Source organism: Ranitomeya variabilis, chromosome 6 (genome assembly GCF_051348905.1).
Source record: "Ranitomeya variabilis isolate aRanVar5 chromosome 6, aRanVar5.hap1, whole genome shotgun sequence".
Taxonomy (NCBI): Eukaryota; Metazoa; Chordata; class Amphibia; order Anura; family Dendrobatidae; genus Ranitomeya; species Ranitomeya variabilis.
Window position 1 is genome coordinate 59,443,921 of NC_135237.1, and position 18,051 is coordinate 59,461,971.

The 18,051-nt window shown below is 50.6% G+C and overlaps 1 protein-coding gene across 1 annotated transcript in view; it reads left to right on the forward strand.

The window, feature by feature from the left end:
* The first annotated feature begins 10,745 nt into the window (after positions 1-10,745).
* The window catches only part of PITRM1 (pitrilysin metallopeptidase 1), an 83,355-nt gene continuing 76,049 nt past the window's right edge, over positions 10,746-18,051 (forward strand). The window contains exon 1 of the mRNA XM_077268536.1: positions 10,746-10,902. Within this exon, the coding sequence (XP_077124651.1) occupies positions 10,868-10,902 (35 nt within the window). The 5' untranslated portion in view covers positions 10,746-10,867. The remainder of the gene's footprint in view (positions 10,903-18,051) is intronic.

Consider the following 18,051-nt stretch of genomic DNA (forward strand, 5'->3'; position numbering starts at 1 on the left):
CTTCACCAGTCCTCTAGAATCTCCTGTTCAGGCGTCTGATACCCATGAGGCCATGGAGGTTTCTGGAGCGGGACCTGTTATGATCCTAGTGGTAGAGGATCGCAGAAGTTCCAGCTAAGTCCGCAAACACAAAAACCAGCTCATAGGGAGGTGGTAACTTGGCTGACCGTATACCTGATCCTAGCACAACAACTAGAAGTAGCCGGGGAACGTACCTACGTTGATTCTAGACGTCTCGCACCAGCCGGAGAACTAACTAACCCTTTCAGAGAAAATAAGACCTCATTTGCCTCAAGAGAAAGGACCCCAAAGTTATAATACAAGCCCCCAACAAATAATAACGGTGAGGTAAGAAGAAAAGACAAACGTAAGTATGAACTAGATTTAGCAAAGAGAGGCCCACTAATTAATAGCAGAAAATAGGAAGAGGACTTATGTGGTCAGCAAAAACCCTACAAAAATATCCACGCTGAATATCCAAGAACCCCCGCACCGACTAACGGTGTGGGGGGAGAATATCAGCCCCCTAGAGCTTCCAGCAAAAATCAGGAATCACATTATGAACAGGCTGGAACAAAATAGAAGCAATGCGAATAAGCAAAAATAAGAAAGCAGGACTTAGCTTATCTTGCACAAAACAGGAGACCAGGAGTCTGGAGCAAACAGACATAGACTGACTACATCGAGTCCAGGCACTAGACTGAGTTTCCAGGAAGTCTAAATAGGAACACCCAAGGCCTAACGAACCAGGTGGGTACCAACCTGGAGAAAGATGATCCAAGTGTAATACCGCTAGTGACCACAAGAGGGAGCCAAGAAATATAGTTCACAACAGTACCCCCCCTTTAAGGAGGGGTCACCGAACCCTCACCAAGACCACAAGGGCGATCAGGATGAGCAGCGTGAAAGGCACGAACCAAATCGGCCGCATGAACATCAGAGGCGACCACCCAGGAATTATCCTCCTGACCATAGCCCTTCCATTTGACCAAATACTGAAGCCTCCGTCTAGAGAGACGAGAATCCAAGATCTTCTCCACCACGTACTCCAACTCGCCCTCAACCAACACCGGAGCCGGAGGGTCAACAGCAGGAACCACAGGCACAACGTACCGCCGCAACAAAGACCTATGGAACACACTGTGAATGGCAAATGACACCGGAAGATCCAAACGAAAAGACACCGGATTAAGGACTTCCAAAAATATATAAGGACCAATAAAGCGAGGCTTAAACTTAGGAGAGGAAACCTTCAGAGGGACATACCGAGAAGACAACCAAACCAAATCCCCAACACGAAGTCGGGGACCCACACCGCGGCGGCGGTTGGCAAAACGCTGAGCCTTCTCCTGTGACAACTTCAAGTTGTCCACCACATGATTCCAAATCCGCTGCAACCTATCCACCACGGAATCCACCCCAGGACAGTCAGAAGGTTCAACATGACCCGAGGAAAAACGAGGATGAAAACCAGAGTTGCAGAAAAATGGCGAAACCAAAGTAGCGGAACTAGCCCGATTATTGAGGGCAAACTCAGCCAATGGCAAGAAGGTCACCCAATCATCCTGATCCGCAGAAACAAAACATCTCAAATAAGCCTCCAACGTCTGATTAGTTCGCTCCGTTTGGCCATTAGTCTGAGGATGGAAGGCAGATGAAAACGACAAATCAATGCCCATCTTAGCACAAAAAGATCGCCAGAATCTGGACACAAACTGGGATCCTCTGTCAGACACGATATTCTCAGGAATGCCATGCAAACGAACCACATTCCGAAAGAACAAAGGAAACAGATCAGAAGAGGAAGGCAACTTAGGCAAGGGCACCAGATGGACCATCTTGGAAAAGCGATCACACACCACCCAGATGACAGACATACCTTGAGACACCGGAAGATCTGAAATGAAATCCATGGAAATGTGTGTCCAGGGCCTCTTCGGGATGGGCAAGGGCAAAAGCAACCTGCTGGCACGAGAACAGCAAGGCTTAGCCCGAGCACAAATCCCACAGGACTGCACAAAAGAACGCACATCCCGTGACAAGGAAGGCCACCAAAAGGACCTAGCTACCAAATCTCTGGTACCAAAAATCCCAGGATGCCCTGCCAACACTGAGGAGTGAACCTCGGAGATAACTCTGCTGGTCCATTTATCAGGAACAAACAGTCTATCAGGTGGGCAAGGATCAGGTCTACCAGCCTGAAATCTCTGCAACACACGTCGCAAATCAGGAGAAATGGCCGACAAGATCACTCCCTCTTTAAGAATACCAGCCGGCTCTGAGACTCCCGGAGAGTCAGGCACAAAACTCCTAGAAAGAGCATCAGCCTTAACATTCTTCGTACCAGGCAGGTACGAGACCACAAAGTCAAAACGGGAGAAAAATAACGACCAACGAGCCTGTCTAGGATTCAGGCGCTTAGCAGACTCGAGATACATCAAATTTTTGTGATCCGTCAAGACCACCACACGATGCTTAGCTCCCTCGAGCCAATGACGCCACTCCTCAAATGCCCACTTCATGGCCAACAACTCCCGATTACCAACAACATAGTTCCGCTCCGCAGGCGAAAATTTCCTAGAAAAAAAAGCACAAGGTCTCATCACAGAGCAACCAGAGCCTTTCTGCGACAAAACAGCCCCTGCACCGATCTCAGAAGCGTCCACTTCAACCTGAAAGGGAAGTGAGACATCAGGCTGGCACAAAACAGGCGCCGAAGTAAACCGGCGCTTCAGCTCCCGGAAAGCCTCCACGGCTGCCGGAGCCCAATTTGCCACATCAGAACCTTTCTTGGTCATATCCGTCAAAGGTTTAACAACGCTAGAGAAATTAGCAATAAAACGACGGTAGAAGTTAGCAAAACCCAAGAACTTCTGAAGACTCTTAACAGACGTGGGTTGAGTCCAATCATGAATAGCTCGGACCTTGACTGGGTCCATCTCTACTGTAGAAGGGGAGAAAATGAAACCCAGAAAGGAAACCTTCTGCACTCCAAAGAAACACTTTGAGCCCTTCACAAACAAAGCATTATCACGCAAAACCTGAAACACCATCCTGACCTGCTTTACATGAGAATCCCAATCATCAGAAAAAAACAGAATATCATCCAGATAAACAATCATAAATTTATCCAGATACCTCTGGAAGATGTCATGCATAAAGGACTGAAACACTGAAGGAGCATTCGAGAGCCCAAAAGGCATCACCAAGTACTCAAAATGACCTTCGGGCGTATTAAACGCAGTTTTCCATTCATCTCCCTGCTTAATGCGCACAAGGTTGTACGCACCACGAAGATCTATCTTGGTGAACCACTTGGCACCCTTAATCCGAGCAAACAAGTCCGACAATAGTGGCAAAGGGTACTGAAATTTGACCGTGATTTTATTCAGAAGCCGATAGTCTATACAAGGTCTCAAAGACCCGTCTTTCTTGGCTACAAAAAAGAATCCCGCACCAAGAGGGGAAGAGGATGGACGAATATGTCCCTTCTCCAAAGACTCCTTTATATAAGAACGCATTGCGGCATGCTCAGGTACAGATAGATTAAATAATCGTCCCTTAGGAAACTTACTACCAGGAATCAAATCTATAGCGCAGTCACAGTCCCTATGAGGAGGAAGGGTACTGGACCTGGACTCACTGAATACATCCTGATAGTCCAACAAATACTCCGGAACTTCAGAAGGAGTAGAAGAAGCAATAGACACCGACGGGGAATCGCAATGAATTCCCTGACAACCCCAATTTGACACAGACATTGCCTTCCAATCCAAAACTGGATTATGGGTCTGCAACCATGGCAGACCCAAAACGACCAAATCATGCATTTTATGCAAAACAAGAAAACGAATCACCTCCCGATGTTCAGGAGTCATGCACATGGTCACTTGTGTCCAATACTGCGGTTTATTCTCCGCCACGCAAGAAAGAGATAACAATTTTAACTTGCTGAGCTGAGTCTCCAGACGAACGCGGTCAGCAAAAACCCTACAAAAATATCCACGCTGAATATCCAAGAACCCCCGCACCGACAAACGGTGTGGGGGGAGAATATCAGCCCCCTAGAGCTTCCAGCAAAAATCAGGAATCACATTATGAACAGGCTGGAACAAAATAGAAGCAATGCGAATAAGCAAAAATAAGAAAGCAGGACTTAGCTTATCTTGCACAAAACAGGAGACCAGGAGTCAGGAGCAAACAGACATAGACTGACTACATCGATTCCAGGCACTAGACTGAGTTTCCAGGAAGTCTAAATAGGAACACCCAAGGCCCAACGAACCAGGTGGGTACCAACCTGGAGAAAGATGATCCAAGTGTAATACCGCTAGTGACCACAAGAGGGAGCCAAGAAATATAGTTCACAACAGGGACCTAAGTCTCGGACCACTTGAGTTCCCGTGGTTTGTAAAAATTGCCAACAACTTGGACATTATGCCAATAAATATCCACGGCGGTCAGGAAAACGATCGTGTCTAGTGACCATTGGAGGAGGTTCACTAGACACAGGGTCATTTTCCTCCAAGTTGTACTTTAAAGGGACAATCACGTTAGGCTCATCCACTCTGACAGTCGAGCTTTATGTGGACTCTGGAGCAGAGGGGAATTTCATGTCCTCTGCTTTTGCTCTGCGCCATGCAATACCTCTGGTGATGCTCGCCAAACCGGTGACTGTTAGAGTAGTGAATGGGTCGACACTTCCCTCACAAATCACACACCAGACTGTCCCTTTCACTTTATCTATGTCCCCTTCCCACCAGGAGATAACTACCCTTCTTGTTCTTCCCGAGGGAATGGACGAGATTCTGCTGGGAACACCCTGGCTCCATTTCCACTCCCCACATATTGAGTGGACCTCTGGGAGGATATTGGGTTGGAGTGATTCATGTAAGGGCAGATGTGTGAGGGAGTGCATTCAGGTTTCCACTACTGAGATACCCGCAGATCTCTCTTTCCTTCCCAAGTGCTATTGGTCCTATGCAGACGTCTTTTCCAAAAAGGCTGCGGAGACCCTTCGGCCTCACCGCCCCTATGACTATCCTATTGACCTCTTGCCTGGTGCTGAGCCTCCCTGGGGTCGAGTCTATCCGTTATCTCTCCCGGAGATGGAGGCAATGTCACAGTACATCCAGGAAAATCCGGCAAGAGGATTCATTAGGAAGTCAGTGTCACCTGCAGGGGTTGGGTTCTTCTTTGTGCAGAAGAAGAACGGGAAACTACATCCATGCATAGATTACAGGGGTCTTAACGCCATCACCGTTAAGAATAAGTATCCAAGAATAAGTATCCTTTGCCCCTGATATCTGAGCTCTTTGATAGGTTTCGGGGAGCAAGGGTATTTACAAAATTAGATCTGCGGGGTGCTTACAACCTGATTCGCATCCATGAGGGGGATGAATGGAAGATGGCTTTTAACACCAGGGATGGGCACTATGAATATCTGGTGATGCCCTTCAGGCTCTGTAATGCCCCAGCCATTTTCCAAGACTTTGTGAACGACATCTTCCGGGATATGCTCTCCACCTCGGTCGTAGTCTATCTGGATGATATTCTCATCTTCTCTCCAGATATTGACTCCCACCGGAGAGATGTTGGCAGAGTCTTCGACCTCTTACAGGCAAATTCCCTCTATGCAAAGTTGGAGAAGTGTATGTTTGAGCAGGAGTCTTTACCTTTCCTGGGCTATATCATCTCCGCCTAGGGATTGGCTATGGATCCTGCCAAACTGCAGGCTTTGATGGACTGGCAAGAACCCCATTCTCTTAAAGCGGTGTAGCGCTTTATGGGGTTCATAAATTACTATCGTCAGTTCATTCCCCACTTCTCAACTTTGGTAGCTCCCTTGGTAGCCCTCACCAAGAAGGGAGCAAATCCCAAACTGTGGTCTGAAGAGGTCTCCAAGGCTTTTTCTTCTATTAAGTCTCATTTTGCTAGCGCTCCCATCCTACATCGTCCAGATGTTGATAAGCTGCTTATAATGGAGGTGGATGCCTCATCTGTTGGTGCTGGAGCAGTCCTCTTCCAAAAGGATGCTCAAGGTCGGAAGCATCCTTGCTTCTTCTCCAAGACCTTCACACCAGCGGAGAGGAATTATTCCATCGGGGACAGGGAGTTGCTAGCAATGAATTTAGCCTTCTCAGAGTGGAGACTTCTTTTGGAGGGGGCTCGCTTTCCCTTCCAAGTCTTCACGGACCACAAAAATTTGGTTTATTTACAAACAGCCCAGCGGCTAAATTCTCGTCAGGCCAGATGGTCCTTGTTCTTCTCTCGGTTCCACTTCACCCTCCATTATCTCGCTGGGGAGAAGAACATTCGTGCTGACGCCCTCTCTCGCTCTGTTGTGTCTTCTGAGGAGGAGGAAGGGGAGCCTCAGCTTATTGTCCCTTCAGAGAGCCTGAGAACCGTAGGTCCGGTTTCGCTAGAGTCAGAGCCTCTGGGCAAGACCTTTGTACCTATTAATTTGTGACCGGAGGTTCTCTCTTGGGCTCATTCGTCCAAGGTGGTTGGACATTTTGGGATAGAGAGGACATCTGAGCTGCTGGCGAGGACGTACTGGTGGCCGCATATGGTCCGTGACGTCGGAGATTATATTCGGGCGTGTGTCTCCTGTGCCAAAAATAAGTCTCCTTGACAACGGCCAGCTGGGTTACTTTATCCCTTGCCGGTGGCAGACAGGCCCTGGGAGATGGTCGGGATGAACTTTGTGGTGGGCTTGCCCAAGTCTCGTGGCTGTACCATCATTTGGGTTATCACCGATCATTATTCTAAAATGGTGCACTTGGTGCCGCTTCTGTTGTGAACTGTGTTTCTGGGCTCCCTCTGGTGGTCACTAACGGTATTGTGTTAGGCATGTCTTGTTGCAGGCCTGAGCTCCAGCTGTGTCGTTAAGCAGCGGGTGTTCCCTATTTAAGTCTCCTCTGGACTCAGTCTCTTGCCTGGCATCGTTGTATCCAGACCTATATGGTCTCCTCCGGATTCCTTTCAGTCTGCCTCATGCAAGAAAAGCTAAGTCTGTTTTGTACAATTTGGATCTTTTGTATTATTCAGTGTTTTTGTCCAGCTTGCTTTACATTTGATTTTCTGACTCGCTGGAAGCTCTAGGGGGCTGATATTCTCCCTCCACACCGTCAGTCGGTGTGGGGGTTCTTGAATGTTCAGCGTGGATGTTTTTGTAGGGTTTTCTGCTAACCGCATAGTCCACTATCTATTTTCTGCTACTTAGACTATTGGGCCTCACTTTGCTGAATCTAGTTCATCTCTACGTTTGTGCCTTCCTCTTGCCTCACCGTTATTATTTGTTGGGGGCTTTCTATATCTTTGGGGTTCAATTTCTCTAGAGGCAAGTGAGGTCTTATTTTTTCTCTCTAGGGGTAGTCAGTTCTCCGGCTGGCTCGAGACGTCTAGAACCAACGTAGGCACGTTCACCGGCTACTTTTAGTTGTTTGTGTCAGGATCAGGTATGCGGTTAGCCCAGTTTCCACCTCCCTAGAGCAGTATTTATATTTTTGCTATCTTGCCGGAATATCAGAGATCCTCTGCCATTGGGATCATAACACGCTTCCATGGCTACCTTCTGCACGGGCCTTGGCAGCGTTGTTTATAAAACACATCTTCCACCTACACGGTATGCCGGACAAAATTGTCAGTGACCGGGATTCTCAGTTTGCGTCTCGGTTCTGGAGAGAGCTTTGTCGTCTTCTCAGCATTGAGTTGAAGAAGATGCAGTTTTTACAGCCATCATCAGACTGCAGACCATACAGGAACACTGTACTGATGAATTAAGCATAACCCAGCACTCAACTTTGCGGTGAAATACTGAAAGAATTTATTGATCCCAATGTGTAATAAAGACGTTTCAGCCCCAACACGGGGCCTTCATCAGTAACTGAAAAAATGCCTACAGACATATACAATGTAACAAATCTTCATGAATGGAGTAAAAAAATCAAACAAAAGCATAAGGAAAAAAAACAAAAGTATATACAAGAGAATACCGCAGATTATATTCATAGTGGCTAAATGACAGATATGGGCAAATAAACTGTGGGGAGAGCTGTCACTTATCGAGGCATAATACAATATATTTGAATACCACCATTACTATTTCTATCCCTCACAGGCTTACATAGCCGTCTTCTTTACCACACATCCCTCTGTACGGTATGTTTCTATTAAGAACTAATAATATTGTAATATACATTACTTATTTTGTATTTATTTTTTGGTACTTTTTTCCTTCCCTTTCTATTCTTTTCATTATTATGTTTTTTTTCCACACTGTGTTGGTTTAAATTATTTTTCATATGTGCTGTATAATTGCACCTGTGTATTTAACACTGATGTTTAGTCATTTTCAAGTAAGCTTGATAAAGAACAACGGTGTCAGAAACGCGTCGCTTGCTATTGATCCTGTCCATTATATTTGTTTAAATTTTTTTTTTTACAGAATAAAGATTATTTGGAAAATTTTACTAGTAGCTGGAACATTTTCTCTTTTCTCACAGTCTTAATCAGGGGCTTGCTGTAGTACGATGCACCAAATGTAAACAGGCATCTTGTCAGTGGTGCGCCCCTCGCCAAACGTTCATCCAGTCAACGTCTGGAGTAGCATTTCTGGTGTAAGAAAAGCCAGGATTTCCACTGAATGTGAGAAGCCGGCATAGCCAAGCTCCGTTCTCCCCGGCATTTCCTCGGCTCTGTATCTTGCCATTAAAAGGCCAAAGTCGCAAAAGTTGTGCAAAACTCTGCTTTCCGCAACTTTTCAAAACTTTTAAGCCAGTTTCCTGGAGAACAAGCATTGATCAATTAGCCCCAAAGGTTTTATGTTTTATCCACGAGTCTACACATAAAATACACAATGTACACAGGGTTTCTATGATGGATTCACATGTCACAGGTATAAAAATTTCATTTGAGACAGTCACAGAAATCCACCCAGAATTACAGTGGAGAAGAGTCTGTGACATTTCAGGTGCGATTGATGGGACACATCCCCCTCATCACTGCACATCCCCCTCATCACTGCACATCCCCCTCATCACTACACATCCCCCCATCAGTACACATCCCCCCCATCACTGCACATCCCCCTCATCACTACACATCTCCCTCATCACTGCACATCCCCCTCATCACTGCACATCCCCCTCATCACTACACATCCCCCTTATCACTACACATCCCCCATCAGTACATATCCCCTCATCACTGCACATCACCCATCACTGCACATCCCCCCCATCACTACACATCCCCCTCATTACTACACATCCCCCTCATCACTGACATCCCCCTCATCACTACACATCCCCCTCATCACTGCACATCTCCCTCATCACTGCACATCCCCCATCACTAAACATCCCCCTCATCACTGCACATCCCCCATCACTAAACATCCCCCTCATGTCTCCTCCCTCACAGACTCCTCCCCATGTCTCCCCGTCACAGGCTCCTCCCCATGTCTCTTCCCTCACAGGCTCCTCCCCATGTCTCCTCCCTCACAGGCTCCTCCCCATGTCTCCTCCCTCACAGGCTCCTCCCCATGTCTCCCCCTCACAGATTCCTCCCCATGTCTCCTTCCTCACAGACTCCTCCCCATGTCTCCTCCCTCACAGGCTCCTCTCCATGTCTCCCTCCTCACAGACTCCTCCCCATGTCTCACCCTCACAGACTCCTCCCCATGTCTCTTCCCTCACAGGCTCCTCCCCATGTCTCCTCCCTCACAGGCTCCTCCCCATGTCTCCTCCCTCACAGGCTCCTCCCCATGTCTCCACCTCACAGACTCCTCCCCATGTCTCCTCCCTCACAGACTCCTCCCCATGTCTCCCCCTCACAAACTCCTCCCCATGTCTCCCCCTCACAGGCTCCTCTCCATGTCTCCCTCCTCACAGACTCCTCCCCATGTCTCCCCCTCACAGACGCCTCCCCATGTCTCCTCCCTCACAGGCTCCTCCCTATGTCTCCCTCCTCACAGACTCCTCCCCATGTCTTTTTCCTCACAGACTCCTCCCCATGTCTACCACCTCACAGGCTCCTCCCCTTGTCTACCGCCTCACAGACTCCTCCCCATGTCTCCTCCCTCACAGACTCCTCCCCATGTCTCCCCCCTCACAGGCTCCTCCCCATGTCTCCTCCCTCACAGGCTCCTCCCCATGTCTACCGCCTCACAGACTCCTCCCCATGTCTCCTCCCTCACAGGCTCCTCCCCATGTCTCTTCCCTCACAGGCTCCTCCCCATGTCTCCTCCCTCACAGGCTCCTCCCCATGTCTCCCCCCTCACAGACTCCTCCCCATGTCTCCTCCCTCACAGGCTCCTCCCCATGTCTCCTCCTCACAGACTCCTCCCCATGTCTCTTCCCTCACAGGCTCCTCCCCATGTCTCTTCCCTCACAGGCTCCTCCCCATGTCTCTTCCCTCACAGGCTCCTCCCCATGTCTCTTCCCTCACAGACTCCTCCCCATGTCTCCTCCTCACAGACTCCTCCCCATGTCTCCTCCTCACAGACTCCTCCCCATGTCTCTTCCCTCACAGGCTCCTCCCCATGTCTCTTCCCTCACAGGCTCCTCCCCATGTCTCCTCCCTCACAGGCTCCTCCCCATTGTTCCCTCCCCCAAGCCCCCCCCCCCTCAGGCTTTTTGTCAGATTTCCCCATCCCCCAGTCTCCGGCTCTCGCACCGTGTGGTTCTCTCGGCTCCGCCCCCCGCACTTCGTTCTCTGCCGGAACCTCTTGCTGTCTCTCAGTACATGATCTATTCTGTATCAGCTATAAGCCCCGCCTCTTCCTGCCGGTGTCATGTGACCTGCTGTAACCCGCTCCGACCTCTCCAGCTATAGTGAGCTGCCGGCCGGGTACGGAGAAGACATGAGGCAGTGCAGAGCCGGGCGGCTGCTGAGCCGGTACGTGTGTGCTACGCCGTGTGTACGGGGTTATATGTGTGTGCGGCGCTGTGTGTACAGTGTGTGTCTGTCTGTCTTTTCGGCGTGACTGTTACTGCTGTCATGTCTGGGGAGTGCAGTCTTTGTGAGGTGACCCGTGTTTGACCGGCAGTGTGACCGTAAGTGCAGTCACGTCCTTCTGCCTGTCAGTGGCTTGAGTTGCTGGGACTTATGGTTCACTAGTGTCAGCTCTGCGCAGGGTTTGTGCTGTCCTCTGTAGCCCTTCAGACCTGAGAGGTGTTTTCAATGTTTGTTTTTAATCTTTTAATTTTCCCTGCACAATTTTTCAAAAAAATAATGACACCGGTGTGTACAAAGCCTAAAGATAACAGGAAACACATTTTCTGTTGATTGGTGACGATTGATGACTCTGATGTCGTCCTTGTGATCACATTTTTCAGCTGCCATCTAATTGGCACATAACCTGTACAGCGGGTGTAGGTCTGTCCCCTCCGGGGAGGCCGGGGAGTGGGGGTCCTGTCACCGAGAAATAACCACTGCTCCAAAGTGGCTTTAGGAGGAGCCTTTTCTTCCTTGTACAATTACTGAGGCGACCGGACGGCTTCTCTCACCGTGGCTGCTTGGGATTGTTCACATGTTGTTTTGCTTGTGAATAATCCCAATGGCCGCTTTTGACCCCGTGCTCCCAGTCTGGTGTGGCCGCGGCTCTCCTGTCTCAATCGTGGATATAAAGCGTGGGACCAAGTCCTTACACCTGGTGGGATTCGCTGGTGGACAGCGTTTTTTCTCCTACGCCTCATTGGGGGACACAGGACCATGGGGTGTATGCTGCTGCCACTAGGAGGACACTAAGTAGACAGAAAGATTAACTCCTCCTCTGCAGTATACACCCCTTCACTGGATACAATTTCAACCAGTTCTTGCTTAGTGTCTTAGGAGGCACTTGGGTCTTTTTTCCCAGACCCCAATTTTATTTAAATTTTAAATTTTTTATTTAACGGAGTGAAGGGGGCGACGGGTCCTTTTTTTCATAAGGTCCGCTCTCCCCCGAATCAACAACAGGCGAGCACGGCGAGTATACCTCCCCGTTCCTCTCCTGCGACGTATGGCGCACAAAAGGGTTGCGCCAGGGCAACGGTTCCTCTCGGTTCCGATTTCCCCCAACCCCCTCCAGGACCCTGCATTACAGCAATGTAATTCTGGAGAAGAATGCAGTCCGGAGGGGATGTTGTGCCGCAGCCCCCATCTGCTGCAGCAGCGTGATACATTCAGGGGCCTCTCCATCCCCATCCAGGGTGCATGGATCGAGTTCACTTCCTCACAGAAGCAACAGACCTGTGAGAACCGGGACATGGCGGCTGTAAGTACTTTCAGGGGACTCCCCCCTGCTCCCCCTTAGCGGCAGCGATGCGGTCCGGGTCCCCAGGGAGAGGCACCGCCGACCGGGGGTCGGTGGTGCTCGGCGGCGCTCCGTCGCGGCCGCCGCCGCTCATCGTCGGCAGGGCCCAGAAATTTAGTCCCCGGCTTCTTCAGCCGGAGTAGGCCGCGGTGGAAGAATCTCCTCCCCTGGCCGTAGCTCCGCCCCCCTACATCAGCGCTTCTCGTCTGGGACGAGAGGCGCCCTCCAAATCTCGGGGGCCATATTTCTTCTCTCCCTGCACGGAGCCCACGCTATCTACAGACGCTCTGAGGAGAAGAGAACGCCTTATCTCTCTGGGGACACAGATAGGACCGTGGGTAAGCTGCTTCAAAAAAGCTTAACCCTTTCTCTGCATAACTGCCCGCTCTGTCCCTAAGGCACTATGTCTCAATCCAAGGAGACAAAAAAGGGTAACAAGAAGCACACAGTATTTTTTACTGTATGTGCCACTTGCAATGCGGCCCTGCCCCGAGCCCACACTAGCCCTTTGTGTGCAGATTGCGTTTCGCCCTCTGTGCAGCCGCCCCCTGCCGACGCCGGTACCGTCGCCGATGCCGCAGCCGTCGACCCGGTAGAGCCTAGTCCCCCTGAGTGGGCAACCTCTCTGTCACGATCTGTGGCTTCCCTAGCCAGGGCAATTGACTCCCTCCGGGGCCCCCCTCCAGGTCGGACCACGGAGGATTCAGACGACGATATGGATTCGTCTACCAGCAGGGGGCGTACCCGGTCACTTTCCACCCGGGGCTCTAGAAAACGTGTTCACGTTTCATCCCCTGACCATCAGCTAGCGGGCCCTTCAGTACCCGCAAGCTCTGCTTCCCGGTCCCCTTCTCCTAAATCGGATGGCTCTGAATATGAGTCCGACATTTCCTACGTTCAGGACCCCCCCTCCTCCCAGGAGTCTCTCGACTCTCTCATTGAGGCGCTAAACCAGACCCTGAAGGTGACCGAGGACTCCGCATCGGAACCCGAACACGCGGTGTCTTTCAAAAAAACTAAACGGGTTAAAAATGTTTTTGTCACTCACCCCCACTTCAAGGAGGTTGTACAAAAACATAGGGATCGCCCAGATAAACGCTTCATAGGACAAAAATTCATAGAGGCCAAATACCCTTTTTCTCGGGAATTAGTCAAAGACTGGCTACAGTCTCCTTCGGTGGACCCGGCTGTGTCACACCTCGCGTCCAAGACCATCCTGTCTCTTTCGGACGGTTCCTCCGTTAAGAATCCCTCCGATCGTCAGATTGATTATCTGGCTCGTTCCGCCTTCGAGGCCACAGGAGCGTCTCTCTTCCCATCCTTCGCCGCCTCCTGGGTGGCTAAGGCTATGGTCTCTTGGACTGAGACTCTTTCCTCTAATATCCAAGCCAGTGATTTACCTCCAGAAGCCAGCATTCTGGTTAACCAGATAGTGCAGGCTGGAGACTTCATAGTCAACGCCTCTATGGACGCAGCTAATTGCGCTGCACAGGCAGCCGCCAATGCAATCTCCATCAGGAAAGCCCTGTGGCTCAGGGATTGGCGTGCAGATTCGGCTTCTAAACGTTCTCTAACTGCCCTGCCTTACCAGGCTGGTCGGTTATTTGGAGAAAAATTGGACCAAATGATCTCGGATGCTACCGGAGGGAAAAGTAAATTTCTCCCCCAGCAAAAGCCTACCCGGCCCTTTCGATACCAGCAGCAACCTCCATTTCGGCCTTTTCGGCCCAATACCAACTGGTCTTCCTCATCTTCTACCCCCGCATCAGGACGAGGTTCACGCGGTGGCCGAGGCACCCAGGTCTCTTACAGACCTAATCGTAACTGGAGACCCAGGCCTAAACCTCCCGGATCTAAGGGATCCGCATCCCAGGGATCCTCCGCCCAATGACTCCTTGCATCATCCGGTGGACTCCGACAAAGTAGGCGGACGTCTACTCTTGTTCCATCAAACCTGGCTTTCAGTCGTTTCCGACGAGTGGGTCAGAGAACTGGTGTCCACCGGATACAAAATAGAATTTCCCCCCCCCCCCCACACGCTTCTTCCAATCTTGCCCTCAAAGGTCAAAGGCCACAGCGTTTCTCCAGGCAATACGGGCACTACAAAGGGACGGAGTCATCATTCCGGTCCCCCTAGAACAAAGATTCAAGGGTTTCTATTCGAATCTGTTCGTGGTCCCAAAGAAGGACGGATCTCTTCGTCCGATCCTAGACCTGAAGCTACTAAACAGATTCATAAAAATCAGACACTTCAGGATGGAATCCCTCCGTTCTGTGGTCGTGTCTATGGAAAAGGGAGAATTCCTGGCATCCATAGACATCAAGGATGCCTACCTGCACATACCGATTTTCCCTCCGCATCAGCAGTTCCTTCGCTTCGCCTTTTGCGGGGAACACTTCCAATTTGTGGCCTTGCCCTTCGGTCTCGCCACCGCTCCCAGAGTTTTCACGAGGGTCATGGCGGCTGCCATGGCCATTCTTCATTCCAGGGGAGTGGTGGTAATTCCGTACTTGGACGACCTACTGATAAAGGGTCCTTCCTACCCAGCGTGCGAAGAGTCCGTCGTTCTCACGGTGGATACTCTTTCTCGTCTGGGATGGAAGATAAACTTCAAAAAATCTTCTCCAATTCCGGCTCAACAGATTTCCTTCCTGGGGATGATACTGGACACTTCCCGCGGTCTGGTCATACTCCCTCAAGACAAGGTTTTGGCCTTGCAGCAGGGAGCCCAGCGTCTTTCTCGTCCAGTATCCCACTCCATTCGCGCCAGCATGCGAGTTCTCGGGCAGATGGTAGCGGCCATGGAAGCGGTCCCTTTTGCGCAGTTTCACCTCCGTTCCCTGCAGCATGCACTATTGTCGGCTTGGGACGGCAATCCGTCCTCCCTCGACCGCCGATTCATCCTGTCCCCTCGGGTCAGGAAGACCCTCAAATGGTGGACGCTGAAGTCCTCCCTAACTCAGGGAAGGTCCTTTCTCCCAGTACGGTGGCTGGTGGTGACCACCGATGCCAGTCTCATGGGCTGGGGAGCGGTCTTCAACCATCACACAGCCCAGGGGCGGTGGTCCGCTCAAGAGTCTCGCCTTGCCATCAATATCCTCGAGATTCGAGCTATCAGGCTAGCATTGTACCAGTTTCACCGACTTCTGGCAGGTCATCCAGTCAGAATCCAGTCCGACAACGCCACGGCCGTGGCATATATCAACCGTCAGGGCGGAACCCGCAGCAGAACGGCCATGCTCGAGGTGTCTCACATCCTCCATTGGGCGGAGTCGAACCATTCGCCCATTTCGGCGATCCACATTCCAGGTGTGGAAAATTGGGCGGCGGACTTCCTCAGCCGCCAGGGCATCGCCTCCGGAGAGTGGTCCCTCCACCCGGAGGTCTTCCAGCAGATTTGCCATCGCTGGGGGACCCTGGATGTGGATCTCATGGCTTCCAGGATGAACAACAAGGTTCCTCAGTTCCTTGCTCGGTCCCTCGACCCACGGGCCCTCGGAGTAGACGCTCTGGTCCTGCCTTGGCGCCAATTCCGCCTCCCGTACATTTTTCCTCCTCTTCCCCTACTACCGAGGGTCATCAAAAAGATCAGGGCAGAGGGGGTACCAGTGATTCTCGTCGCGCCAGACTGGCCGCGTCGGGCATGGTACGCCGAAATGGTTCAGCTGGTAACCGACGTCCCCTGGCGTCTCCCGGATCGCGCGGATCTTCTTTCACAGGGCCCAATTTACCACCAGAACTCAAGGGCCCTGTCTTTGACGGCTTGGCTGTTGAGTCCTGGATTCTAGGCCAAGCGGGTTTCTCTCCCAGGGTGTCCTCCACCATGATCAGAGCTAGGAAACCTGTTTCCATGCGTAGTTACCACCGTACCTGGCGAATTTTTTTCTCATGGTGCGAGGCACAGGGACGGTCTCCTCTAGTATTTTCTATTCCTTCCATACTGGAGTTTCTTCAGTCCGGACTAGAGTCGGGACTTGCCCTTAGCTCCCTAAAGGGTCAGGTTTCGGCATTGTCAGTTCTTTTCCAGCGGAAGATTGCCAATAGGTTGCCGGTGAAAACTTTTTTCCAGGGAGTCTCCCGTGTGGCCCCTCCCTACAAGTCACCCTTGGATCCGTGGGATCTCAACTTAGTTCTCGGAGCTCTTCAGGAGGCTCCCTTCGAACCGCTGCAGGACGTTTCCTTAACCTTCCTTTCTTGGAAGGTAGTCTTCCTGGTAGCCGTCACGTCCATCAGACGGGTCTCGGAGTTGGCTGCGCTCTCCTGCCGCCCTCCCTTTCTAATTTTTCATCCGGACAAGGCGGTATTGAGGACCTCTCCCACCTTTTTGCCCAAGGTCGTCTCCTCTTTCCACCTCAATGAGGAGATTGTCCTACCTTCGTTCTGCCCGACACCTGTCCATCGCATCGAAAAGGCTCTACACACTCTTGATGTGGTGAGGGCTCTTCGTCGGTACGTCTCGAGGACAGCTTCTTTTCGCACGTCAGACGTCCTGTTCGTACTTCCAGAGGGGCCCAGGAGGGGTTCTCCTGCTTCAAAAGCCACTCTGGCAAAATGGATTCGGTCAGCCATTCAAGAATCCTATCGTGTCAAAGGTGTGCCTATCCCAGCTGGGATCAAGGCTCATTCCACTCGGTCGGTGGGCGCCTCGTGGGCCATTCGGCATCAGGCGTCGGCACAGCAGGTCTGCAAGGCTGCGACGTGGTCCAGTTTGCACACTTTTACCAAGCATTACCACATTCATTCTATCTCTTCTGCAGACGCCGCCCTTGGCAGGCGCATTCTGCGAGCGGCAGTTCCTTAAGCCGTAAGCCAGTGGTACATGGGGTATTAGCATATTGCTCCCCACCCAGGGACTGCTTTTGTACGTCCCATGGTCCTGTGTCCCCCAATGAGGCGTAGGAGAAAAGGAGATTTTTGTTTACTTACCGTAAAATCTTTTTCTCCGAGCCACTCATTGGGGGACACAGCACCCACCCTGTTAGCCTGTTTTGGCTTGTTGTTACTTCTTTGGTTTTGACATAGTTGTCTTTGTTCAGGCTCCTACTGCTTTACTACCGAACTGGTTGAAATTGTATCCAGTGAAGGGGTGTATACTGCAGAGGAGGAGTTAATCTTTCTGTCTACTTAGTGTCCTCCTAGTGGCAGCAAGCATACACCCCATGGTCCTGTGTCCCCCAATGAGTGGCTCGGAGAAAAAGATTTTACGGTAAGTAAACAAAAATCTGCTTTTTTTATACACTGCTCAAAAAAATAAAGGGAACACAAAAATCCCACATCCTAAATATCTCTGAATGAAATATTCCACTTGCAAATTTTTATTCATTACAGTGCAATGTGTTGAGAACAATAAAACATAACAGTGATCAATGTAAATCACAACTAATATCCCATGGAGGTCTGGAGTTGGAATGATGCTCAAAATCAAAGTGGAAAATCAAATTGCAGGCTGATCCAACTTCAGTGGAAATGCCTCAAGACAAGGAAATGATGCTCAGTAGTGTGTGTGTCCTCCACGTGCCTGTATGACCTCCCTACTGTACAAAACCTGGGCATGCTCCTGATGAGGTGGCGAATGGTCTCCTGAGGGATCTCCTCCCAGACCTGGGCTAAAGCATCTGCCAACTCCTGGACAGTCTGTTGTTAACGTGACGATGGTGCAAGACATGATGTCCCAGATGTGCTCAGTCGGATTCAGGTCTGGGGAATGGGTGAGCCAGTCTATAGCTTCAATGCCTTCATCTTGCAGGAA